The following is a 25,361-nucleotide window of genomic DNA, read 5'->3' as shown; positions in this document are numbered from 1 at the left end:
GCCACCTTTCACTAATTTGGAAAAAGGGTTTGAATCCCCAGAGCCACTGTGTGCAGAAGACACCAGTCAAGCTATAAAAAGTAAAATATAATTAAAAGTATTAAAAATCTAGGAGAAAAGACTCACACAGAAATTCTTCCATCCACTTATGACTTATGAGTCATGCTTTGTTATCATACCTTTATTTTATTTTATAAAAAAAAGAGGAAATGAATAACATCCATGAGTAATTCTCCAGGAGAGACATTTTATATTTCGGTTGAACCTTCTGCTTTGTTGGAAAAGATGATAAATGACCACTGATCTAAAAATATGAAAACTATGACTTGTTTTCCTGCTAATTCACAAAAAAAGCATCACACATACACAATTATGGATTTCTTCAAAATAACAATAACACTTTTGGTTTAATTTGATTCCCTTCTGTTGGCCTCCTTTAGACATGGAAAAAAAAGTTATCCAACATTAATACAGTCACACCTTATCCTAAATTATCTTGTTAATATGTTAGAATCTATATATACTTCAAACAGTCTTGTCAGTAGAACACATTAAAAAAAGTAAAAGTGCAGTAACTGAGTGGGGATTGACAAAAAGGAGGGATGTACAGTAGGTAGAGGGATCAGAGAGGTCAAAGGTCAGCTCTAATATAGCTAAACATTAAGCATTGTTAAGCAGAATGAACTTTAGTCTATAGCAATAGTCTGCTGTTACCTTTGGGTAACCCTGAGATGCATCAGAAACAAAGAAACCAACACAGTAAAGCTGTGACACTGTGTCCGTTTCCCCTCCAAACAGACTGACCCTGAATGCCCCATGTCGTGAGCGTGAGAGGAAACCTGATTACCCAGAAAACACCCAGGTTTGAAACTCTAAACCTTTTTGGTGTACCGTGACGCCCAGAACAGTAGCCAGTGAACCATAGTGAATGAGCTTTATGACCCAGCGGTGATCCTTCAATCAACACAAACTTAACATGTACTATCATGGCTTAGCAGGAACACAACTCAGAATTCCACTTAAGGCCACAAACCATTTGAGAGAGACACACACACACACGCATACACACACACACACACACAGACCTGAAGAAAAAGAATAACCCTTCTTTTTCCTTGCGTCTGACCTGGTTCAGACGGCCCTCCATCTGCTGACAGGTGCATGCTGGAACCTGTAGGCAAGATTGCTTTTGATGCGTTTGGCATGTTTGCATGTAAGTGTTGGGAGAAAGGGAATGGCGCATGGACAGTCAGTAAAGTCATTACACAGAATACGGGCATGTCGGCTGACAGCACACTGTTACACCAGCTAGCACTTCAATTCTTAGCCTCAAGTAATAAAAGGAAGTTGAAGGGGCTGTAAAGGGTTTGATGTGATGAGGCAGATGTTCTATAACCACAAACCGTAGTGTGGGCACGGCTGGATGGCACAAGCTTGTTTCGTCACAACCAGAAGCTACAGGACAAGCCCTTAAGATTAAACAGACTCTGGATGCTCAGCCCTCGCCTCCTCACTTTCTTTGATGCTCTTCTCTCTGCTGACATACAGATGTCACACTCTCCCTGTCTTACCCTACATTTTCACTTCCACAAACCTTCAACCACTTACGTGTTTTTCTTCCTGTGCCTGAACATCCAGAGCCTCACGGGATAACTGCAAAAACCTATTTCATACTCGACTGATAGCCATTAAACCCATTCAAGCTAAGTAGCATGTTGGCAAACATCTATACACAGACACTGCGGTTTCACTAAAAACAGTCAGTTAAGTTAAATTGTGCTTTAAATTAAGGGATTAAAAAGGAGGGATTGTTCTACCAAGTGATGCCCCGAATCCTCTCTCCAGACGAATAAAGAAGGAGAGATGATGGAGGCGTAAAGGGGAAGGTACATTTTGGGGATTTGGTCCCCTCCTCTTCAGTGTTTGGTTAAACTTGAAGGGGAATGGGAAATGGAGGCAAGGTGCCGGCGCCGTTCCTTAAGGTTCCCCCATGGTGGAGGAGGGATGGCCAGGGAGGTGGGGTGAGGAGGAGGCGGAGTGGGGTTAACCCCTGACCTCCCCACACGGGCACCAATCATAGCTGGAAGGCTCTGGTTGCGCCTGAGCCCGTCCAACAGACTCCCCCCGCCTGCTGACACAAAAGTAGCTGAATCCTGGCGCGGCGCCGAGGCCTCCGACTCCGAACAGTGGAGCACTTTGGTGAACCCCAGCTGCCGCAGCCTCTCCACCAGGCCCACGCTGGCTGAGTCTGGCTTGGCCCGGGCCGACTTGGAGGACGGGACTAGAGAATGAGTTTCCTGGGAGGGGCTTGGTAAATCTGGGTGCGGGGCGCGACCCAGATTTAACCCATAAACGTCCTGGAGGAAAAGCTCTGCTGGCCGCGAGGCCAGGAAGTTGTCAGCCGAGTGCTGCCGGGCGTCGGTGGGCACTGCGGCGGGAGCAGGGGAGTGAGAGGGGGAGTTAGGGGGTGTGCTGGGGAGAAGGCAGAAGAGGGGCTGCTGGGAGCTGGGTCTCGGGGATGAAGGCGGGGTGTCGGTGGACACTTGTGCAGAAATGCCTCTCTCCAGAACCAGCTTAGCTAGGCCACATGTGGGCGGACGTCGTGGTGGGAAGGAGTCTCCCAGACTCAGTCTGCATGGAGTCACAGGGGTGCTGGGTCCTGTCCTCATGGAGCTCGGTGTGTTGGGCAAAAGGGATGACTGACAACTGAAAAACAAAGGCCGTATAGTACAATGACATTTAATTATTATTTGCTACATCAAATGACATTAAATGTCGTGTTATTGTAGAGGAGTTACCTTGGGGTGACCTGTGTGACATCACTGGGGTGCAGGATGCGGCAGGTGGTGAAGGTGTAGGTGGAGAAGGTGGAGCTTTGACACTTCACTGGATTTTTGACTGAACACAGAGCAAACAAATCAGATCACAAAGAAAACACGAGCTCACTTACACAAGACAAGAAGTAACTTTTACCAGAGGCGGAAGCTGTGGTAGATGCTGGAGGGCAGGTCTGAGGAACAGAGGACAGACTGGACGCCTCAGTAACATGAAGCGCCGTGGAGGTCACACTGGGGTCAGGCCTGACTGAGGAGGATGTGGCAGGTGTCCCAGGTGATGTCAGCAGGGGGGAGGGGAGTACAGGGGAAACAGCGAGGGGTGTGACACAGTGCTTTTTGTCTTTTCTTTCCTCGGGTGTAGACGAGTAGCGCACTTTGAAGGTGATCCCACCTTCCTCCTCTTCCTCCTCCTCGTCCTCCTTACTCCGCTCGGCTGCCCCCTTCTCCTGGACACCAGCCGCTCTGCGCTCCTCCTCCTCCTCGTCCTCCTCCATATCAGAAAGGCGGTAAACGGCATCCTGAGCCAGGGGACGGAAACCTTTGGTCACAACACCAGGATGAGGGTCTAGAATAGTGGCCAGGTGGGGTTTGGCCAGCTGCTGCCAGTGGTGGAGTGTGAGTGAGCCTGAAATAAACATGTCAGAATATTGTTGAATTCTTGTAAATATCATCAATCTTATAAAAAAAAAAAAAAAAATCTCGCATTACCTTCCATTGGTTTCACAATCTGAAGCTTCTCAGGCAAGAAGGTCTTAAAAACGCTGGAACTGAAGGAGAGCTCCGATAAGTTGGAGAAGGAGGAGAGCCCGCTGCCCATGGGCGAGTTGCAGCCGCTGCCCTGACCATCGGCCTCCGCTCCCGCCAGGGTCTGCAGCTTCTTCTCCCGCTCCGCCTGGAAGAACTGACGCTCGCACAGGAAGTTCTGCCGACGCAGCGACAGGCGGTGGAGGGCTCTGGTGAGGTCGTTTCCTCCCGGAGCCCCAGGCTGGCCCACTCGCACCTCCTCCCTGCAGTCACATTTATAGAGCAGAAAATCATCGTCAGTATTACAGTAAAACCCAGGGCAGAAGGTCAGTGCTTTGAGTAACGTACCCCTGGGTGGAGTGAAAAGGCTGCGCAGTCATCACCAGAGAACTTTGTCCAGAGCCAGGGATGGGAGGACTGGCGGAAGCTGCCCGTAACGCTGAGGCATTGACAGAGCGAACTGTCTGGAACACTCGCTTCTGGGATATTCTGCAGAGGAGAGTGGTCAAAGGTCAGGAGCGGAGGAAAAGAGGATTTTTCCACTAAACACTGAAGGGACCTTCAACGTTTCTAACCTTTGGTCCTGAACGGCAGTTTCCTCCTCTACACTCAGCTCTCTCCTCATGGTGCCCTCGATCTCTGCGGCCAGAGAGTCCTGCAAAAAACAAAAACCCTTTATAGGCACAAGTGTGGATTAAACAACCAGATAAAAGGCTGTTTAAAGAATTACACTCTATATCATTATAACACATGAACCTTGAAACAACATGTTTTAAATGTGTGGCACGCATGGTATAAACGCCCAAGCGTGTTCCTCTCACCATGGGGTAGAGGCCGTAGGACAGGTGCCTTCTCATGCCGGCAGAGGGAGTGTTTTTACTTCGAAGATCCCTGATCTCCTCCTGTGACTCATGGAGCATCTCCACACACTCAGCATTTCTCTCCGCCAGCTCGTTCAGCTGTGGGCAAATTTGGTGGATGACAGTGGACATGGGTTTAATAGTTATAATTATATCATCATTAATCTCGAGGTCCCGAAGAAATTATTTACTACACACATTGATGGCTTAGCTAAATTAACATAATTAATTACTACATTACTTACTAAAGATGAGCAAGTGATTTGTTTAAACTTCTATAGAAAATAAAATTCAGAATTTTTATTAAGTAGGAATTAAATTAGTTGTGTAACGACTTATTCATTTACTATTACATCTACAAATAAGTGAGTTTTGATATGTAGCAAACATGTGCCTATGTAAAACCTACAAACCTGGAAGATCTGGGTGTGGTTTAACCTGGGACCAGTTTAATTTAATCTAACGACCAGTATGGTGTTTTCTGTCATGGTACCTCTGCTGTCAGTTGTCTTTGAGCATCTTTGGAGGCCTGCAGGTGAATCCTCAGCTCCTCTTTCTCCAGAGCCAGCTGTCAACAAACAAACACGCATTGTTAGACACGTATACTGTAGTTTACATACTCACTAGTGAATTATGATACTCAAAGGCAAAGTCAGTCCAGCAGAGCTGAATTCATTTACTATCAGTTCATTATATTTAGAGATACCAAAGCTTGTTTAGACTTCAGTCTACCAGCTTCTCCTCACCTCCTTCACTCTGTGCTGCAGCTCCACTATCTGGGAGAGCAGCTGAGCGATCTCCTCCTGGTGTCTGACAAGTTCCTCATTCTTTTGGGACAGTTCATCGGTCAGAGACACCATCTGGCTGTTGGACTCACCTAAGGGACACGAGCTAAAGTAAAAAAAAAAAACACTTCATACACATTAAAATGATCCTTTTCTGGGTGTTTTACACTTACGGAGCTCTTTGACGCAGTCGCTCACCAACTGCTGCTCCTTCTCCTCGTAGGTAATGGTGTCTCTCTTCAGTTGACAGGCCTGAATTGAAAGGCAGCCACTCAGCACTTTAGCATTAATTATTCAGTGATCCATGTGTCAATACACTTTACACAAGTGCCTTTAGAATCACTCTTGTGATGCAATTATATTTTAAGGCTTTAAGTTCCATTTCACCGTATCGAGGACTTCCTACCTCAGACCTCAGAGCCAGGTTCTCCTCCTCCAGGTCCTGCAGCTTGCTCTGCAGAGACTCCAGCTGACTGAGTGCAGCGGCGGCCGTGGCTGCACCCAGCACCTGAGGCTGCCGCAGAGGGGTTGACACGCTGGAGTCAGTCTCGCTCTCCTCCGACGCACTGGCCACCACCCGCAGCAACTCGTCCTTTTTACTGAGCTCATGTTGGACCTGGTTTACCTGGAGACGTTTTGGGGACAGTAATTAGTCTCAGCGTAATAACCCAGTTATTACCCAATTTAAACATCTTACTGCCATTTTGCTATTAAATTTTCTACATATATTGCGGTTGCTAATGCACATAAAGTCATCCCCACACAAAAGGTCCAAAGTAGCTGAACCACAAATATCTATACTAGAAAGCATTTTACTTTTAATATACTGTACTAATTAAAAAAAACTTGTGCAATCAAATATTTGTACTGTTGCTTGTACATTGATGAATTAACTGTGAAGACTGATGAATTTAAACAAATACAACAAATGTCCAAATACAATAAATTCACATTTTTCCGTATAGAGCTAACCAGACCTACCTGGTCCAGAGCCTGCGCTAGCTGCTCCTCTAAGGCCTCATTGCGCTCCTGAAGGAGGTGGTTCCTCTGCAGCAATGACTGTCCGATCCGAGCTGCCAGCTCCAAGTCTCTGTCCCGCTGCCCAACAAGATACGAGACACTCGGGGTTCAATGAGGTGACAAGAGGCTGTGCCTAAGCACAAAAGAAAGCAGCGCAAGCGGTGCGTCACCTACCTCAGCTAAAAGGTGTGTGACCACTTCAATGTCATTGTACGTCTTTGTCATCTGCTCCACACGATCGGCACTGAGGACTGAGTAGAGATAAAATGTTACTTTATATATATACACACACACACAAAAAACCAACTACATGCACACACAACCCATGATGCACATTGTAGCATGTGCATGCATAACATGCATGCATGGAAATCCACATGCTAAGACACAATGACCACATCACTCTCACACAACTGTGGTATGCCTGGTTTTCATCCTAATGTAATTATTCTCACCACAAGCAGCCTCTTTCTTGATCAAACATGTGTCAAGCCTATTACGTAGACACAACAAACACAACTGACTGGCAAATTGTGGCTGCTAGTGGTCTGAATGTGCAGTAGGTCAACCACAGTATCAGCATGCAGACACGGGCTCTACATAACTACAGTACTATGAGCAGTTTACAGCGGCTGACAGCTTGACTACACAAATCTCTTTTGCTGTCATCCACATGCAACAGGGGCTCTAGATTCCAGGTAAGAGCAGAACAGTCAGACAGGGAGAGAAAGATACCTTTGGAGAGGCTTTGAGAGCCAGGATGGGAATAGGAAGAGGGCTCCAAAGCAAAATATGCTAGAGAGAAACAGAAGAGAGAGAAGGGAAGGTTCAAAAAGGTGCAGGAGCTTGTTGTAGGATGAAACAGACGAAGAGAAAGAATAATATTGGAAAGCAAAGAGTAAAAAGAGAGAGGCTGAAAAGAAGGTTTACAAAAAAATCAATTCATATAGAAACATTAATTTGCTAAGAATAAGAGAATCTACGCATTAATTAGTATGTTGTGCTTTTAGCACCTTCGTGGCTCTCACCAGCACAGCACCGCTCCCTTCCTCACCTGTTCAAAGAGAAGTTGAAGCAGAAGCACGTCATCCGTCTACCTATCTAGAAACAGACTAGATCTACACTAAATGTAATTAGCCTGACCTACATGGTCTGAAGGGAAGCAGCTGCTATCCAGTAATCCAAGCAACACAGTGGCCTCTGGTTGGGGACGTTACAGTGTCCTCCAACACCTGGCAGTTAAAAATAACCTCTGTCCAACCAAACGCATAATACAGATCAAGTCAGGTTACTTACACACACACATTTACCTTTTGTGATGTCACTATAAATTATGTCCATAGTCGACTTTGACCATATTTCACTAAAAAGAAGAAAAGCTTTTACTCCCAGTGCCATCACATGTGCTACACACACTAACATTCACTCATGTGGCTCGTTTTTACTTTTTTACTTCCAGAGAACTGGGACTGAACTCTGGCCACAATAAACTGAAGGACTGCAAAACACTGGACTCGTGGACTCTATATCAACACATACACACAGGACAGTAGGCTTAAGATGAATAACCCTATGGAGAATATAAACTGTAGGTGAACAGCAAATGATGCTGCCGAGGATTTAACTATGTACATGTTTTGCAATTATATGTTGTATACAGTATGTACACTAGCGCCAAAGGTTCAAACAGGATTTATACCGAATCTAATCATTTTCTGATTTCACATGACACAAAAATGTAATAACTGATACACAAGATGCCTCCATCAGCATTTGTGAAAATATAAAAAACATATAGAACAATAATTTAATATTGATAGAATTTTAATGTTATTATTCTGGTCAAAACCACTCTTCTGTGTTATCACACATTTAGCACAGGGCATGCACACATTAACATCTCCCCACACATGCATCATGTGCTATTAATAGAAGATCTAGAAGTAGGGCAAGCAGGGTTGTAAAGGCCAAACCCCAGGACAGTACTGTACCCCTTCTGTCACGTTTAATCACACTAAAGCATTCATTCATGTTGCATTTCAGTCTCCTCAAGTTTTCTATACCTAATAATTCTTTTTACTGAACAATACAAAGCTCAATCTCAGAGGATCTATGAGAGAATCTTTTTTTTGACCACAAACAGTGTGAGAAAGAAAAACAGGAAGTCTATCTAAATGTCAACACTGTTCCCACATACCACCACTTGTTTGAATACAAACAAGCATCCATTCAGACTTCCTGTCTTCCGAAGCTACAAACATAGAATTACACAGTAACATGCATATACAGTACTGGGGCCTTCCACTACAGTATGTCCTGCTCTGCTTGACCTTGGACACACTTCTGAAGCTGCTCTGCAGCTACACTAGCTCACATAGCTCACACACCGATCCTGGGGCACTTTTACTCACCTTCCATAGCATAGTCGTCATAAATCTCCTCATTGTGAATGTTTAAAACCGGCATGGCTATCGATGTCTGTCCTGTCTGCACCGTCTGTCTCCTCCTACTCCCAGTTTGTCCCGTGACTCTGGCCCTGGCTTTGAACTCAACTACACTTTCAGTAGCTCTGTCTCTCTCTCAGACACACAAAAAGACACATACTGTATAGTTCCAGAGCTGCCAGAGACAAAAAGACACAGTTTGAAGTCTGTGCCAAACAGCATCACAAGAGGGTGTGTGATATTAGTATACATCGAATGTCGGTGTCTAATGCAACTCACGCAGCAACTTTTATGTTCCTGACCAATCAGAAGAAAGTAGGAAAGGAAACGGGTAGCAGACAAAGCTGGACATAAATGTTTTATGGCCATTTTATTCTAGAAGTCAAACTAATATTTGTCATTTGATGAAAAGAAGCACACACACACACTTACTCATGTAGCGGAACGTCTCCTCCGCCAGCATGGGGGAGATGGCGTTGAGCTGGCCCGAGCCTTCATCGGGGGAACAACTCGGAGAAACCACCCAGTCCTGGCTGTCCGACAGGTACACGGAACCAACAGAACCTGAGCCCACCGAGCTGGATCCATAGTGCCTCCCGCTGCTGCCGAGCCCCTCATCTGACGGTTAAAACACAGCACCCAATGATTGCTTTCATCTTTGATTATTACACTGCATTTATTTATTCTCATTATCAAAATATGAAAATGATTAATTGATTAGTAGATGGACTTTATTGGGTTTTAGATCTAAAACTCTTTGTAAGAATACTGCTACCGTATTTTACCAGCAGCAAGTAACAGCATGGGTTGGGTGAGTAATGGGTTAATCCTCACTCATCATGAGACGAGGGTGTTCCTGTTGGAGTAGCTTAGTAAAGGAGCCTTTTAGTTTTAATTTTAGTAAATACTAATTATCAACCAAACTATTTCTTAAACTTGTAAATTTAATCAAATCAAATTGTGGCTATAATTACCTATTACATAAGGATGTAAAATTAAACTATTACTTAATTGTCAGTTGATCCATCCATCCATTTACCAAACCGCTTGTTCCCATATGCGGGGTCGCGGGGGTGCTGGAGCCTAACCCAACTGGCTATGGGCGAGAGGCAGGGTACACCCTGGACGGGTCGCCAGTCCATCGCAGGGCTTGTCCGTTTATGTATGGTAATAAATAAAAATACCCCCGATCTATGGTTTTAGTTTATATTAGTCATAAACATGTATTCCGTAAATATAAACACCCCTCTGCATTCCCTGTATTAAAATCTCCCTCTGCTTCTGGCTGATGCCATATGGCCCAGGTCCACTGAAACTACAGGCAACAAGATGAATGCAACACCTTCTGTAGATTACATCATCTGGATCGGTTTCTTAGGTGGTAGCTAGATTTAGGAGATTTTAATACGAGTGCACAGGCACTTTATTATCACTTGATACTATAGTCATCCCTAAGACTGCTTCATTTCTCATACTGCAGTATCAACATATGCACACATACACAAACCACTCCTACCTGTCTCTGTGCTCGACTCTTTCTTCTCCACCGCCCGAGGTTTGACTTCAAACATCCTTAGAGTGAGGAGTGGGGGTAAAGCACCTCACTTGCAAAATTCAAAGCTGGGCATGAAAATGGAAGCCACGACATCACATCCTACCCACGTGCTGACGGGTGGTGCCCACACGCACCTTTACCTGAAACAAACAACATGAGACACTTTGAGATAAAACCATGAGAAATCACAGGAGGAAATACAAACGTATGCTAGATGCTGTACTGTACTGCTGCATTGTGCCCTATGCTGTTTTAATAGAGGGCAAGGCATCCTGTTGCTTCACTGAAAAAAATAAGACAGCAGGTTTACTCTGCAAAAGATAACTGACAAACAGAACTAATGCGCTGATGACCTAAGTAATTTCAAACCACACACTGGATGAAATTACAGTATTTGATGATGACAAAGAGATTGGTTTGTGTTCACAGTAAAAAGAAATACCACCCACAGTTTTATACAACAATACCATAATCTAATACTTTAAAAGCATTACATCACTTACAAGCCCTGGAACATCAGATTCCCTGGGGTTGCTGGATGCTCGGCTTGTGCATGCCAATGCATGTGCAGATCTGTGTTTTTCAGTAAATAAGGAGTCCTTGGGCAACATTCATACTCTGCTTACATAACCTGAGACTAAAACCATTTCTCTATGAAGGACATCACTAATGCAAGCAATGCCACAGACTGTTTGCCATCAGAGAACCGCCAGATACAAACTAATGGCCCTTTAATGAGATTTTGTGATACTGGAATAGCAATAGTTTTATTCTCATTGGGAATCAAGGCAATTATATGCAGAAAATGCTGCATGTACTTATCATTAGTATGGGCTGAATAAAACATCTGCGTGCATTCATTATGTCAATATACTTGTGCATCTTCTTTTCCATTTAGTAAAATGATAGAGATGCTCTTATCTGAGTGCCTGTGAGTCATCGTATGAGTAACACAGCTTCTTGCTTAAAATACAGCCTGGGCCTCAGCACAAAGAAGAAGCAAGCCTCATCCGTTGACAAAACAAATCCACAATAAATCAAATAAATATATTAAGATATTTGTGGTTTACATTACTGACCACACACAGACAATCTGCTTGGGTTCAGAAAATCTACTGGCAATTTGGAATTTATGTTGCTCATTGTACTAATACAGAAACCAAAGCTCTGTAAGTTGTCTTCAGATGTGACTCCAAACAAAGCAGGCAGCAGCATTATACCCAACAGCAGTGTGTCACTGTGGAACTAGAGGGACTGTCTGCTTACATCAAGTTTTTACAGGCTTCATCCCCCTTTCATGTGTCTAATCCAAGCATTAGGCTGATGCTCTTATGCAGAGTGACCTACAACCAACATACAAAAATGACTTTACAAATGCACCATGTCCCAGCGGCGGTCAGAATAAGCAATACAACAGAGGTTCACTTTGGTTCATTTGTACTGCTTTACAGCATCTGTCCACGGTCCATCTCAGATCTGACAAGCTGGAAAGGGCCCAAGCTCTTGCCTCAAAACAATAGGACAAGGAAGATCAGCATGTGATTTTGAGTGGACATGGGACAGGAACAGGGGCAGGCATCCCCTGTCGTGGCGTGCGAACTGAAGAAACCAGCAGTTTTGTTGAAATTCCACACTTAACAGCTGATCATACAGACATACATCATGTGTGGCATTTTTACAAAACTCGTTTACTTGTTTCTGAAGCTTTAGTAGCCAACAGATGTGCAGGAGTAAGAAAAAGATTCAAATTGTTTTAATAGAACGCTTGAAGCTTATTTTCAATTCAGCATCGCTTTAAATTACTTCGATCATAATATTTTGATCCAATTCTACACGTACAGGAATTGTTATTATCTACATTTTAATGTTGTATATTTTTACCAATTCTAAGTTCGGGAGGGATGAAAATTTTAAATTGTTGTCGAGCTTCGCTTATGTTTCTCTAGTTACCTTTAGAGTTCTTCACTTACATTAAATATAACGTATAATGGCAGTTAGTTAGAGCTAACATGAGTTTGTAGCTAAGGCTACTATTGTTTTATGAATAAAGGTTTTTGCTAAAGCTACAATTAGCCGGTTCAAAGTAACAAGCTTCTATTAAATCTGGTACTTAGTAGTCCTTGATTTAATCACAGGGTGTCAATGCTAGCTAGCATCATTACACATGACATTCCCGTGTCAACACTAACGGAGAGTGACAGCGACACTGTTGCTTTTCGTAGCGTTGCTAGCACCAAATCATCGCGCACAATTGACAGCTGCAGCGAAACACGCGGCAATATTAATAAAGGAAAACACCACTAGTTATCATAAAACTTACCCTATGTCGATAATAGTCCACAGCATCCACAATTCCAACAGCACATACGGGCACTGCGCGTTACCTACACCCTCATCATAACCTCGAACAATGGAGGCGATGGCATAGAGCTGGAAAACAGCCAAGCACGTCATCAGTGTGCGACAACACGTTTCAATTACGTTTTTCTCACGCGCCGACAATCTGTGTCAAATTAAAAGTCCTGTCAAAAAGGAAAAAAATATCTCCTTGGGATAGTTTACGGTTGGATATGGACCTGAACACGCGTCACTTACGGCAAACTCTTTATCATTTTACACAGGATGATAAAATATGAACTTAATAAAAAACACGTCGTTTCAGATAGCAGGGTTTGCTTTGCATTTGTTTACGTCGAAGAGCTTGTGGCGATAGAAGGTGAGAAGTCTCTTGATTGCGGGTCTTTAAACAAATGCAACATATAGAACTCACTGAGTCTAATGCTATTAATGTTGTCTTAACTTAATGTAAGAAAGACGACGATTTACTGATACAAAAACGTCCAGCTACAAAATGGGAAAGGTCCGTGATTCCTATTGTTTTTGTGTAGCAAATAATGACAATCACAGTGTAATAATATTTCTAATTGAATAATTACACCATATTTATAAACTTGGAGGCAAAATAAGTAACCATATAAATACTGATTCGAATAACAGTTCCGACCCGACACAAGGGGTCCAGTTATTGTAACCTTGAAGGTGAATTTGGTCATTTTATTGTAATAGTGGTATGGTTCTTGGACTACAACCAACAATTGAAGTATTAGACTGATGAATAAACCAGACAGAACTTAGCGTAGAGACCTCCCCCTGGTTCATATCCAAACACTGTTTTTTAGGCTACACTACAGCTTTCCTTCAGATGTTGACGCCTAAACCGTTTGGATTAGTCGGGGATCTCCGCTGGTGAATTTCCCGTCCCGTCCTCCCATCTGTAGATCAGTAGATGCGGCCAGGTAAGCGGCAGACGGCTGGATGAATGGGTGAGGGTGGATGGATGCTGGCTGCTATCTAGTCTAGTGTGGGATTCTCCGTGTGTCTCATATTACACCGCTTCATCCTCCCGTCTCCCTCCACCGCGCTCCGTCTCTGCAGCCTGTGAGCCGATGAATGTCGAAGTCTGTGATTTTACCGTCGCCAAAAGGACTCCATGTCTTTCTTGGTAAGAATATCCCGCCGCTCTTGTGTTGTTGGTTATTCTTTTTTTCCTTGCTTTATCGCTTGGGTGCGTGTCGCTGGATTGTCACCTAGGAGATGTGAAGTCACGAACCAGTAGTCTGGTGTTGGTGCCTCTGTGGTGGGATATGATGAATTGAGTCAGTCTATTACAAAGACGTCAGCAAATATGAAAGCTACTAATGTAGTATTATTTTTACTGCATTTGAAGTGGTGCCTTTACATGCATAGTTTAAATTGTAAACTCTGTATTGACATTGTCCATATCTCATGTCTAATGGACACATTAAACTATGTACTGTATGCATCTCTTACTGCATCTTGCTCTCCTGGGACCCACCAGTCATCCAGCTACCTCTATTACCATCACTCTAATACTCTCTTCGCTCACCACTTCCGATAAAATGCCCTCTGAGTGTCTTCACAGCCCTTATTTCCTGATGCTTGCCTCTCTGCCTCGTCCCTGACCCTCTCATCTTACCCGAGGCAGTGTACCAACCTTCACCCTCCACTTCCAAGCCCTCTGTTTCCTCCCACTCCTCCTCGTCCCGCAGGGCATGTCTCACCTGTGCTCCTCCCCCCTTCACCAGGACTGTTCCTGCATCTCCCACACTCAGGTCCAGCCCATGGACATAGAGGAACGCTATGAGGACATCAGCCACCAGTTCCTGGTCAGTAGCCTAGATGCTGTCAGCACAGAGGCAAGCTGTTCCATGATATCATCACTGGTCATTTAATCATCTTTCTGGGGCTGGAGCCTTAAGAATTTGAAGTTATTGACTGTAAGAATAAGACCGGCGCTTGTAAAGCTGCTGGAAAACCCCTAAAGGGTTACTTCTAAAATTTAGGGTTTCACTCCCATAAAGTTCTCCAACTTCATGGGAGTGAGATTAAAAAAACAATGATTAGAATCTGCCTGACTTAGGCTGAAATATTGTAATAATCAGACTTTAGGAATGGGAAGGCTTAATGAAAACACAAAGCTCCTTGAGAGCAAATGTTTGGAATGTGAAGTCACTGGAGTTCCCCTTTCAAGCAGAACCCCCTCACATGATTTAAAGATTATTATAAATTCAATGATAATAATTATTAATGTTATGTCAGAGACAAAATGCTGGGACAGTAAGAAATGAATGTCGACTGTATTCATTCTCTCCTGTCCCAGAACTCTGTCTGCACACCTTACTGTAACTGCAAGCATCCACCCTCTCTCCATTTGCTCGGCGTGATCATGCCCCCCCCCCCCGGTGGCTATGTGTCCCCCTTCACATTACCTACCCAATGTCATCTGCACACCTTTGGTACTTTGCAGCAAGATGAGTTTTTAGGAAGGTTACAGAATAAACTGTTTAGAGAGATAACAGAAATGTGATGATCCTCCATAATTTGTTATTGTGAAAAAACCATAACTAAATGGGATTTTACACACTCAAAGCACAAATATAACTCAAAACACCATAGTGTTTTCTGCAGTCAAATCAAATCCACCTCGTCCCTGCATACTCACAGATTTACTCACAGTAGTTCAGTCTATCCATAAGCATATCTAAACTGATTCTAGTGCCTCTTCATAGGTCATAGCATACAGTATCTTTTATCAGGAGAAAATCCAATATACAGCATTAGTGGCTGAGTTCGCTTCTGTCAGATTTCAAACAATGGTATAATCTTTTTTTGTGGGATGTATGTGGGTGTGCGTCCCTCCAGAGCTTTGACGGTTCTGAATACACTCTGCAAGGGCCGGCAGGTGGCGATGACATCACAGGGCTGTCGGCCGAGCCAGCCCACTACCAGCTACTGTCCGAGCTGGGTGAGAACACCACAACACACACACACACACACACACACACACACACACACACACACACACACACACACTCGAACAGACTCAAAACTACTAAAAGAAGATGCATAGAGCTGAAGCTGCCATCAAATCTAACAAGAGCTGCATTGCAGGAAGGGGATTCAACAATCTGAGCCAAGTGAACATGGCGCGGCACATCCCCACCGGCCAGCTGGTGGCTGTCAAACAGACCAACTTGGATGAGTGCACAGAGGAGGAGCTGCTGCAGCTCATGGTGAGTCAATCTTCAGCAACAGATGTTTAATACAAGGATTTGTTTCAAAAGCTCCTCTTGCAGATGTTTTTGCTCCAATCTCCAGAACGAGGTTCTGTTGTCTAAGCTGTTCCGCCATCCCAACCTGCTCAGCTCTCGCCTGGTCTTTAGCTCCTGCTGCCAGCTGTGGGTCCTTACACCACTTATGGCTTATGGTGAGTTTCTTTTTTCAGTGAGATGATTATGTTGGTCAAAAAAGAAAAGACATTTGAGGAGGTTACTTTGTGGAAATGTTTCAGTCCAAATCTCCTAAGTCCCCTTCCACTTCTCTGCAGGCTCTGCAGACACCTTGCTGAGGACATACTTCCCAGATGGCATGAGTGAATCCCTCATAGCATACCTGCTTTATGGCGTGCTGAAGGCATTGGAATACCTCCACCGGATGGGCTATGTTCACCGGTCAGAAAAAGAAAACATACTAGGATTACAAATACAAATATTGTATGTTTATACATCTCTCTGCTCCCGTGTGTTGCGTCCTACATCAGGGGTGTGAAGGCCAGTCATATCCTGCTGTCAGGGGAGGGGCACGTCTACCTCTCAGGCCTCCACAGTGTTTACAGCATGATGCGCGATGGGAAGAGGATGAGAGCAGTGTTCGACATGCCTCATCACAGCCCGGCTCTGCTGCCCTGGCTCAGCCCTGAACTGCTGCGACAGGTCAGAACGCCCAGGATTCAGTCAAGTACTTTCCCATGACATGCACTCAGCTTCATAGCACAGGATGTTTGTGCAATTATGCAAAGAAACAAACTGAAAAGAGTCAAATCAGCAACAAATATCGGACACATTACACCGGATGCAACGAATTGTATTTCAAACAAAACCAGCAGCAGTGCTTTTCCAGGCTTAATTTAATGGATTCTCTGTGTCCTGTCCTCATGGTTTGTCCTCAGTAGGATCTGCATGGATATGGTGTGAAGTCAGATATCTACAGTTTGGGTATCGTTGCCTGTGAGCTGGTCAGTGGGAGGGTTCCTTTCCAGGACATGCCTCCCACTCAGGTAAAGGAAACTCTCTGTTTTATAAAGATATGTGGCTTCAAAGCATCTCCCTAAACCCGCCGTGTGGATTCCTCTGTCCAGATGTTGCTCCAGAAGCTGCGCGGCTCCCACTGCTGCCTCCTGGACGTGGCTCCTTTCCCGCTCGGTGAGCTGGGAGGGCTGAAGGTGTCGCGGTCCGGGGTGGACTCCGGCATCGGGGAGAGCGTGGTTACCGGAAGCCTGACGCACAGCGCCACTGCCCCTCCCACCGACCGACCTCAGAGCCCTGGGCCCAAGAACCACTCTGCCACTCTGCACAACCTGGTCCAGCTGTGTCTCCAGCAGCAGCCTGATCGCAGGTCAGTGCTTTAAGATGTGATTTATTAAATATGCTGTCTATATTTTGAGGACACACACTTTAATGAAAATAACCTGTTTTTTTTTCTCTATAGACCATCAGCATCTACTCTTTTGACCCACGCTTTTTTTAAGCAGGTCCGTTTCCTTAATTTTAAATTATAATCACAATATCATCAATTATCAGAATTTTCTTATGTTTGTAATGCTCGCAGGCTCCATTGCTGTCTGTTTTCTGTTGTGTGACAGGTAAAGAGGCACACCAGAGACTCTTTCCTCAGCCTCATGTACCCAGCAGTGCCCCTCACCACCCCAGAGGACCCTCCAGTATCCTGTCCCCCCGGCCCGTCTTGCCACTCTCCAACATCACCTAGCTCTGACACCCCTGATGCAGCGTGGGACTTCTAACCAGCAAGCTCAAGGCTGGCGAGCTAAACAAGACAATCAAAGGAAAGCAATGAGGCCAAATTCTACTGTGCTTTACTTTTGTCATTATTAAATAATTGTCATTATTATTATTAGCCAGACTCTGAGCCTTTTAAATAATTTCTAGTTTATTTTATATATTCGTCTGATGCATATGTGAGTTTGGTTTGTGGTTTAGTGAAGCAACTGTGAACGTGTTGGATCAAAGAAGCTGCTCTTATCATACAGTATATTATGAATCCATATAAATATTATTATCATCAGTTAGATTAGAAGTCTTGCACTTCTTCTGAAAATGGAGACAACAAGAACTTAAGGGTTAAGTCCACTGAAATATTCCTAAAAAAACAGCTAATGGTGATAAAAAGCATATGTCTCGTTTTAATGATGATGACAGTTTCCTGTGTGACTATTGCACATGTTCCTCTGCTCCAGATGTACAGGTGAAGTGAAAACACTACATATCTAGGTACTAAGTAAATAACCCCTTAGTGTACAACCTGCGAGGGTTGAGTTTCCCTTTAAATGTTATACTGTAGTCGTACTGTACATACTGAAAACCAAGCTAGGTTAGGTGCATATATATTCATCTATAATGCAAATCTGCATTTTATTAATGAGAAATCTGATCTAAAGTCAATACGGGCTCCCAAATGTTTTGCTTAACTGCCTTGATCTAAAACTATTATTATTCTGGTTTCCTGTCCAGAGGGTTTCTGATGGGCCACATTGAAATGTGTATATATATTGTCGGTGTATAGTTGAATATATATGCACACAGTGTTCATACAGTATATTGTCTTTTACAGCATATTAGCACATACTGTAGGTACTTGCCTGAGTCCAGGTGACAAGGGGCGGACTGAGCTCACAGTACGAGCCTGTGGGCAGCAGGATGTGTCTAGTACTGTATGTAGGAGTTTGACTCCTTCAGCAGAGGCAGTTGGTAAAAAGCTTCCCTGACCTGATCCTCTGTGATTCTCCAAAAGAAGATTTCTGCTGTGCTCTGTGACCACTTATTCAGCAACGCCTTTATGTTTTATTGAAACCTGAATATGCTGACTCATCTGTAACTGTGATTTGTTGTATTTTGTATAAGAAACGGGGACGGACAGACAGACAAACAGGGAGATGACACACCGGAAGAGAAAAAAAAGAAGAGAGAGAGAGAGAGATGAGAGAGAGAGGAGAGAGAGGAGATAGAGAGAGATATATTATATATATATATATATATATTATATATATATATATTATATATTATATATAAAATTGATTTTTTAACTTCCTGTTGGACTTAATGGATTTACTGTCTTGTATCTATTTTACTTAAACATCATGTTGATGGCAAAGTGCCTCTATCTGATGTAGGTTTTTGAAAGATTTGCCCTTCCTAATGTGTCAGTAAAATCCAAAAAAGTAAAGGTACATGTGGGGCAAAAAAGTCTCTGTTTAGTGTATTCCAATTTTTCCTGAGTCCATTAGGATCTTGGTCAACAGTCTTGCCAGAAAATCTATTGTAGCAGATTTCTCCACCAAATTAAAAGATGGGAAAAGATGCTTTTCTGTTTTCAGATTTACTATTGAAAACAAATAGGGAAAACGCTAAATGGCCCTCCATCAGAACCAGGCTCACGTGGATGATAGTTATTGATGTCTGAACACAAGAATCCTGCTGAACCATGTGGGTCATAACATAAAAAGTAAGATGAATATTTTGGTTTATCTTGTGTTATTACTCTGCTACATTTATTTGACAGCTTAGTTTTCACTTATATGAAATACAGCCAACTAAAACTGCACAATGCTACACTGCTAGTGTAATATGATGGGTGCAACGCCACCTTACAGAAATGGCTCACAGTTGGCCAGGCAAGTTCTAAAATACTGTAGCCTGCAAAACTTTGTTCTTCTTCAAAACCTTTGAACATTGATGATTTAAATATTATAGTTTTGTTTGAAAAATGATTAAAAGAGTATAAAGTATGTCCAAATACATTTCACATGGCAGCTGACAAGGAAGTTTATATTTTAACTCCAAATAAATCCACTTTTATTGGATTATACAATGGGTTAAATTTATTTTTACAACCTCCTGTATAATTCAGCCTGCAAGCTACAGCGATAAGTAGCAAATATTTAATGCTCCACAAGGTGGAAACAGAACACAGAACACAAACGGGTCCAGCCCAGCACTTAGCAACCACGTAGGTCCACATCGACAACGTAAAGGAGAAAAACTGTCGCAAAAACAAAAAGTATTGTGGTATATTACGAAAATACAGTTTTTGTTTTTCAATATCACCTTATACATAATTAATAAAAAGAGAATATACGTTGCCATAGGTGATTTAAACTGGACAGAAACTCGTTCCATCGAATGCTTATTTTGTGCCTGTTTCTACATTTTACATCGTATCCGGTTGCTTTACCAAATAAAACCCTCGTCTATATTTTACCGCAAAGTCAAGAGGGTAAAACATGTTTTTCCAAATGAGTCTTAATAAACAACTTAACATAACATTATCAACCTTAGATAAAGTTTTTGTTTTGTAATTTAAAACCAGTGACATTGGTAGTGACCTGAATATAATTTATAATTTTCTTGTAAATTGGCACTGGTGTTTTCCCGCAAAACATAACAAAAACACAAAACTACAATCAAAACAAAATAAACAGACAAAAATAAACACAACTGTCTCTGATTTGCTGCACTCGTGTTGTATTTTTGGCTTTCTCACATTCAATATGAGAGAGGACTCTTATTGTGAAGCAGATTTTTACTCGTATTCAGGAAGTTGGTGTTTGCGTGGTGTCGACAGCAATTTGGCAAATTGAACACAACTCTGTGAACGGCCTCAGTGACAGTAGGGGTTTTCGTTACACAGGTGAGTGATAGTCAGTTTATCGACGGCTTTAACATTGTTTCTGAGACATTCCAAGCTTTACTGTTGTCCGTGAGAGTCATGTAGCCGGGTCAGGCTCGCGAGGACGAGACGTTTGTGTCACGCGAGCAGCAGCAGGAGGAGAAACGCTGGGCAGAAACACAACTAGTCCCCTTTTGACAGCTAGCTTTAAACTAGCTTCTTCGGCTGATGGAGCCCGTTGGGGCGAGCCAGCTGGTTCGGTAGCCTATTCGCGACGCCCGCGACAGAACGCGTTGTTTTTGAAAAGTGTGTGTTTTGCCGCGAGGCTCGCCGCCGCCGCCGCCGTCGCTCTGCGTCCGCAGCCAGCGGGACAGCGGCTCAAAGTGCACGAGCAGCAACGCTACCGTCTCCGGGGGCGTTCTGTTGCTGCGAGCGGTGAATAGTTTCGTCATTACTTTTGCTGTGACAACAAACGCCTCTGTTGCGTGTAATTGTCTCTGGGTGTGTGTCATTCATAGTTTCTACCCAGCTGGAAATACCACCAAGAAAGGCCCAGAGAAGTGCAAGTAAAGGCCCAGCTGCTCCGAGTCCCCCCTGGGACGCCACAGCTCGCTCGCGCCATGGAATAATCTGTGGGATGTTTCCGCCACGACACGTGTAGCGTCGCTCTTGCTTTGCATCGTGGAAGGAGTGTCAAGTGTTGCGCGGATGTCGGGCTGCTGTGACACCCAGCTGCGGGGGGTTTAGCTCGTCGCTGCAGACCATGAAGCAGCCAGGGAAGTGACCTCCGTGGACAGCGCAGCCTGAGGGTGCCCCTCACTGGCACCATGGCATCCAACGAGAGAATGTACGAGGTCTGGATGCTCTACTGCAACAAGGTAGGGTGTATACACACACACACACACACACACACACACACACACACGCACACACACACACACACACACACACACACACACGCGCACACACACACACACACACACACACACACACTCTTGTTTATCTTTGGTGCAACAGCCAGGGAAATGTCAAGGAGTGATGTAATGGACAATGCGATGGTATTTCCTTTGCTCCAAGGTGTAGAGGTTATTCCCTCTTGACATTTATATTTAAGAAGTGTAAAATTACTGGATGTTTTGAAACACTGTGTTCAGAAGTGTGTATATATACAGATGCATGTGCACGCAGGCAATTTGAAACTTAAATGACCCAGTTCACCCTACTTGGCATCCTTTCATGTCATACTGTATAATTAGGCGTTTAGGCTGCAAAAGCCCTCTAAAATCGCATGGAAAACATTTTTTGATGCCACATTAACCCATTACAGCCCTGTTAACTGCTAGTTGTTCCTGAAGCATTTATTGGTGAGCATCACATTAGGCTGATGAATTAATGATTAAATGAACGTCTGGTCTACTAGATGGTTTCTTTTGAGCTGTGGTGAGGTACTTCACTGTACTGTATCAGTGCAGACCTAGTAATATCTGATATTTAGCAAAAATCAAGTCTCATAATGCACTGGGTACTGCTGCAGTCAGAAGGCGAAGTTAATTGCATTTACAATAGGAGTGAATGGCCGATATGTGCAGAGAGTCATCTAGATTTAATTCACTCAGGGATAAAGCATCTGCACGTCCTCGCGTCCAATCAAAATGGCCTTCCTGAGCCGCTCCTCACGTGAGCCCCGCTGCAATCACACACTTGCTTCCCACAGTAACACACACACCACAGCCTCTGAAATCTTATGACAGCAAAGCCTTTTTTGTTAGGATATGACATCCATTAATCCTCACCCTTACTGTAGAAGTAAAGCACTTGTTGAGAGGAATAAAATATCCATTACCAGTGCTGGGATATTGCATTAGGATTTGTAACAAAAGTGTGTAGCCATCCTGCTCACATGGTTGTGACAGTCTCTTGTGAAACGCATTGCATTTGGTCTAGCTGGAGGGTGTATTTGCATTTACCGATCTCTAAACTGTGAGGAAGGATCATTTCATTTCGTCCTGGCTGTGATCCAGAGCCCTGTGGGCCAATATTTCTCTCCACATGAGACCAAAGTGACTCGGAGAAAGAGGCATTTAAATATATATGTGTAGCACGCCTCACTTCCCCCAGCAGCTGAAAAACCAGGTTCAGCCAGCGGGGTGTCCCTTCGCTATTTGTGTGTACTTGCGAGAGTTGCCAGGATATGCTGGTTGTAAGGAGAACCTGCAGTCACGTGGCCTAAATCAGATGAGGAATGTTTGTATGTGGGCCCTGAGACCCCAGTGTCCCACAGGAGAATTAATTGTTCCACAACCAACCTCGGCCTCCACCTCCCTTTCTCAACCTAAAGTAACAAACATTTTACTTGTTTTCTGCACTCAGGAAGTGTTTGACCAAGTCTCTTCCTCATGTCTGTGTAATGATTGACAACACTCAGTATGCTGTTAACAGTAGAAGTCTGTACTGTACACACAGCCCTGAGGCTCATATGGAAAACCAGCTTGTCCTGTTCTGCAACCTGATGTGGACCTGTCAGACCCACTGATTTCTTATCTCTAAAGGTCATTGTCATTCCCCTTGCGGTCACCCATTACAGGCACCAGGCAGCATTTGTATGCTTCAGTTAATGCCTTAGGCTTTATATATATATATATATATATATATATATATATATATATATATATAATATATATATATATATATATATATATATATATATATATATATATATATAATTGACATATAATTATTTTTTTGTGTGTTTGCTTTATGATGGCGTGTGAGTGTTCCTGCCAAAAGTTGCAGCTGTTCACATGTTGTTGAGGTCAGACATTGCTAAGCAGCTGTGGTGTCAAAGCCAGTGTTGAGGATGCTGATGATGTGAACTGGAGCTCTTATCTGGAAAAAAAACCTGAGGAGATTAATTGGAAATGCTATTTTGATTAAACTAGTTCATCTGTTTATTTTAGATGGAGAAAAAATAGGTTATACTCCACATTATATTTATGTTGTCTTGATCAAGTCATCACTGCCTGGGGACTGCTAATATATGCTAATCAAAGTCAGATATCTTGTTCGCTCCTAATGATAACACATTAAGAGCTCAATGAACTCAAAATAAATGTTGTTCCTGGGAAATAGATCTGCTGTCTCCTTACACACATGGTTATATGTACAGTAATTCTGAACAGTCACACATCGGGGGATATAAGAAACTTATGCACCTCCACACAGCTGCTGAATTGTGATGTAAATATTGTTGCTTGTTAGTGAGTTACAGAAAACAGACAATGTTTCACAACAGGAACGTGATCGTTTTTGCATCTTGCTTCACACTTTTGGCGTTGGGGATTTTTATGTCTCCCTCTTTGTCAGATTGGGAAGCCACATCCTTATCATTATGATTTGTTAATCCAGCTAAGTGGTGAGTGGTTCTCCCAGCTAAGGGAAATGACTAGTGTTGTCATGTGACTGTTAGATTTCATAGGGGTATAAAGAACACTCATTGTACAAGCCCAGTGCCTTACATTCGTCATAATAAAGGAAGATGCCACTTAGTGCTACAATGTGTGTTTTGTCTGTTTTAAAGCACATTTGTAAAAATATTTCAGCTCAGCTTTTAGTTTTGAATCCAGTCCCCCTCATGTTTGAAGCAACTAGCTGTTATTTAGAAAGGGCATCAGTAGGGTTGAAATCTACTGTATGTATTTTAACAATTCTTCTGTAACCCTAGTCACAGACCCTAGCTCAGTTCTCCTAGTTGTAGAGAGGGTAGAGGTCACAGGCAGCAGCTAAGACCGTTGCATAACCAGCTATCCTCTTACTGCCTTGCATTTGTTTATGTCAGAGACTTGTCCTCAAGCAGCTGGTTACCACTGGTACACTGCAGAAAAACACACCCCGTGCGTTGTGCAGAAGGGCTCTACAGAGAAAGTGGAGGGTTTAGCAGTTCATGTGTGAACAATGCCAATTTACTTCCTTAAAGCCCTTGTCTGCTGCAGAAAAGCCCTTTTAATTCCCAACCACAGGGAACATGCCTCAGCAGCAAGGGGCATCATATTGCTGAAACCTCCCTACACACCACAGCTTTCTGCTTGACTCTCTCAGAACCGTTGTCCTGACTGATGCCACCCCACCTAGTTTTGCATAGTGATTCGCTTTTTGTCTGTACACAGAAATAACTGTAATTTGCATAAACCCCTGCACTTATGGGAAGGGGGGGGGGTGTATAAAGCTGAACGGTATAACTCTGTGACGGAGGAGGAGAAAGTGCCACGCTTTCACATATTTGCTCGAGCAGATTACTCAGGTCTTTTCCTAGCTTTGCTGCTCGTTTGCCGGCTCCAGTCTGATCTCTGTTGTCATACACACGTGTAGTTGCACACTTCCTTGAATACACACCCTCCAGATTTTGCTTATGCGCTGCTGTGCAAAGTTTGCTCCCTCAGGCTACTTCTCTTTCACGCTTCTCCCCATTTCATTTCATTGCTCCCTTGCTTCTCATTTTCCTCCAGCGCTATGAATATCTCTGCAAAAACACTGATGTCATTGACATTGTGTGTCAGACATGCCTCGTGCTCTTAACCCCTCCCATCAGTTTCTATAAATACACCCCTAGCAGCGACGTCATGGCAAGGAGTTGTCTATGACTGATAGTCAGTGATGTAGGGCCGCGGTGCAGAAAGAAGTGACCACAGTGTGCAGGGAGGGGACCTTTTGTGGCCTCAGTGACTCGATGCCACTTCCACCGAAACCGGGTTCCCCACTGCCACCTAAAATAAGCAAGCAGCCTCCTGGAGCAGCCACCCGACCACGCCTGTCTGGGGGGGGGGTGGAGGACTGGCTGAGCCGCTCACTGTGAGCCA

At 43.7% G+C, this 25,361-nt stretch overlaps 3 protein-coding genes across 9 annotated transcripts in view; 2 read left to right on the top strand and 1 right to left on the bottom strand.

Moving 5' to 3' along the window:
• Positions 1-141: 141 nt before the first annotated feature.
• On the bottom strand, positions 142-12,745 carry trak2 (trafficking protein, kinesin binding 2). Of its 2 annotated transcripts, XM_041067624.2 has the most exons (18): positions 12,566-12,745; positions 10,207-10,385; positions 9,123-9,308; positions 8,658-8,825; positions 6,982-7,041; positions 6,421-6,497; positions 6,208-6,324; positions 5,633-5,851; positions 5,400-5,478; positions 5,188-5,318; positions 4,935-5,009; positions 4,403-4,540; positions 4,157-4,236; positions 3,930-4,070; positions 3,546-3,844; positions 2,974-3,462; positions 2,799-2,898; positions 142-2,706 (listed from the first exon to the last, which is right to left on the bottom strand). In XM_041067624.2, exons 2-18 carry the CDS (start codon positions 10,259-10,261, stop codon positions 1,917-1,919), a joined length of 3,204 nt encoding a protein of 1,067 aa, XP_040923558.1. In that variant the 5' UTR covers positions 10,262-10,385; positions 12,566-12,745; the 3' UTR covers positions 142-1,916. The 2 variants fall into 2 exon arrangements, with proteins under 2 accessions (XP_040923558.1, XP_028983748.1); XM_029127915.3 differs by lacking the exons at positions 6,982-7,041; positions 9,123-9,308; positions 10,207-10,385; positions 12,566-12,745 and adding exons at positions 7,260-7,300; positions 7,394-7,498 and having other exon boundaries at positions 8,658-8,780.
• A 24-nt stretch (positions 12,746-12,769) lies between these two features.
• On the top strand, positions 12,770-18,739 carry stradb (STE20 related adaptor beta). 4 transcript variants are annotated; one of them, XM_055502913.1, is made up of 13 exons: positions 12,770-12,961; positions 13,425-13,541; positions 13,681-13,747; positions 14,352-14,432; positions 15,469-15,571; positions 15,718-15,839; positions 15,925-16,033; positions 16,154-16,277; positions 16,367-16,538; positions 16,778-16,882; positions 16,964-17,220; positions 17,314-17,356; positions 17,434-18,739. In XM_055502913.1, exons 3-13 carry the CDS (start codon positions 13,736-13,738, stop codon positions 17,590-17,592), a joined length of 1,287 nt encoding a protein of 428 aa, XP_055358888.1. In that variant the 5' UTR covers positions 12,770-12,961; positions 13,425-13,541; positions 13,681-13,735; the 3' UTR covers positions 17,593-18,739. The 4 variants fall into 4 exon arrangements, with proteins under 4 accessions (XP_055358888.1, XP_055358894.1, XP_028983795.1 ...); XM_029127947.3 differs by having other exon boundaries at positions 12,775-12,961; positions 17,468-18,739; XM_055502919.1 differs by lacking the exon at positions 13,681-13,747 and having other exon boundaries at positions 12,774-12,961; positions 17,468-18,739.
• Positions 18,740-20,377: 1,638 nt separating this feature from the next.
• The window catches only part of nbeal1 (neurobeachin-like 1), a 33,628-nt gene continuing 28,644 nt past the window's right edge, over positions 20,378-25,361 (top strand). For all 3 annotated transcript variants that reach the window (XM_055513224.1, XM_029143054.3, XM_029143053.3), the window contains exons 1-2: positions 20,378-20,529; positions 21,027-21,386. In XM_055513224.1, coding sequence (XP_055369199.1) covers positions 21,336-21,386 — 51 coding nt within the window. In that variant the 5' untranslated portion in view covers positions 20,378-20,529; positions 21,027-21,335. The remainder of the gene's footprint in view (positions 20,530-21,026; positions 21,387-25,361) is intronic.

The sequence above is a fragment of the Betta splendens genome, chromosome 2, assembly GCF_900634795.4.
Source record: "Betta splendens chromosome 2, fBetSpl5.4, whole genome shotgun sequence".
Classification (NCBI taxonomy): Eukaryota; Metazoa; Chordata; class Actinopteri; order Anabantiformes; family Osphronemidae; genus Betta; species Betta splendens.
Note: the sequence above shows the minus strand (reverse complement) of the source record. Positions and strands in the feature narration are given on the sequence as shown.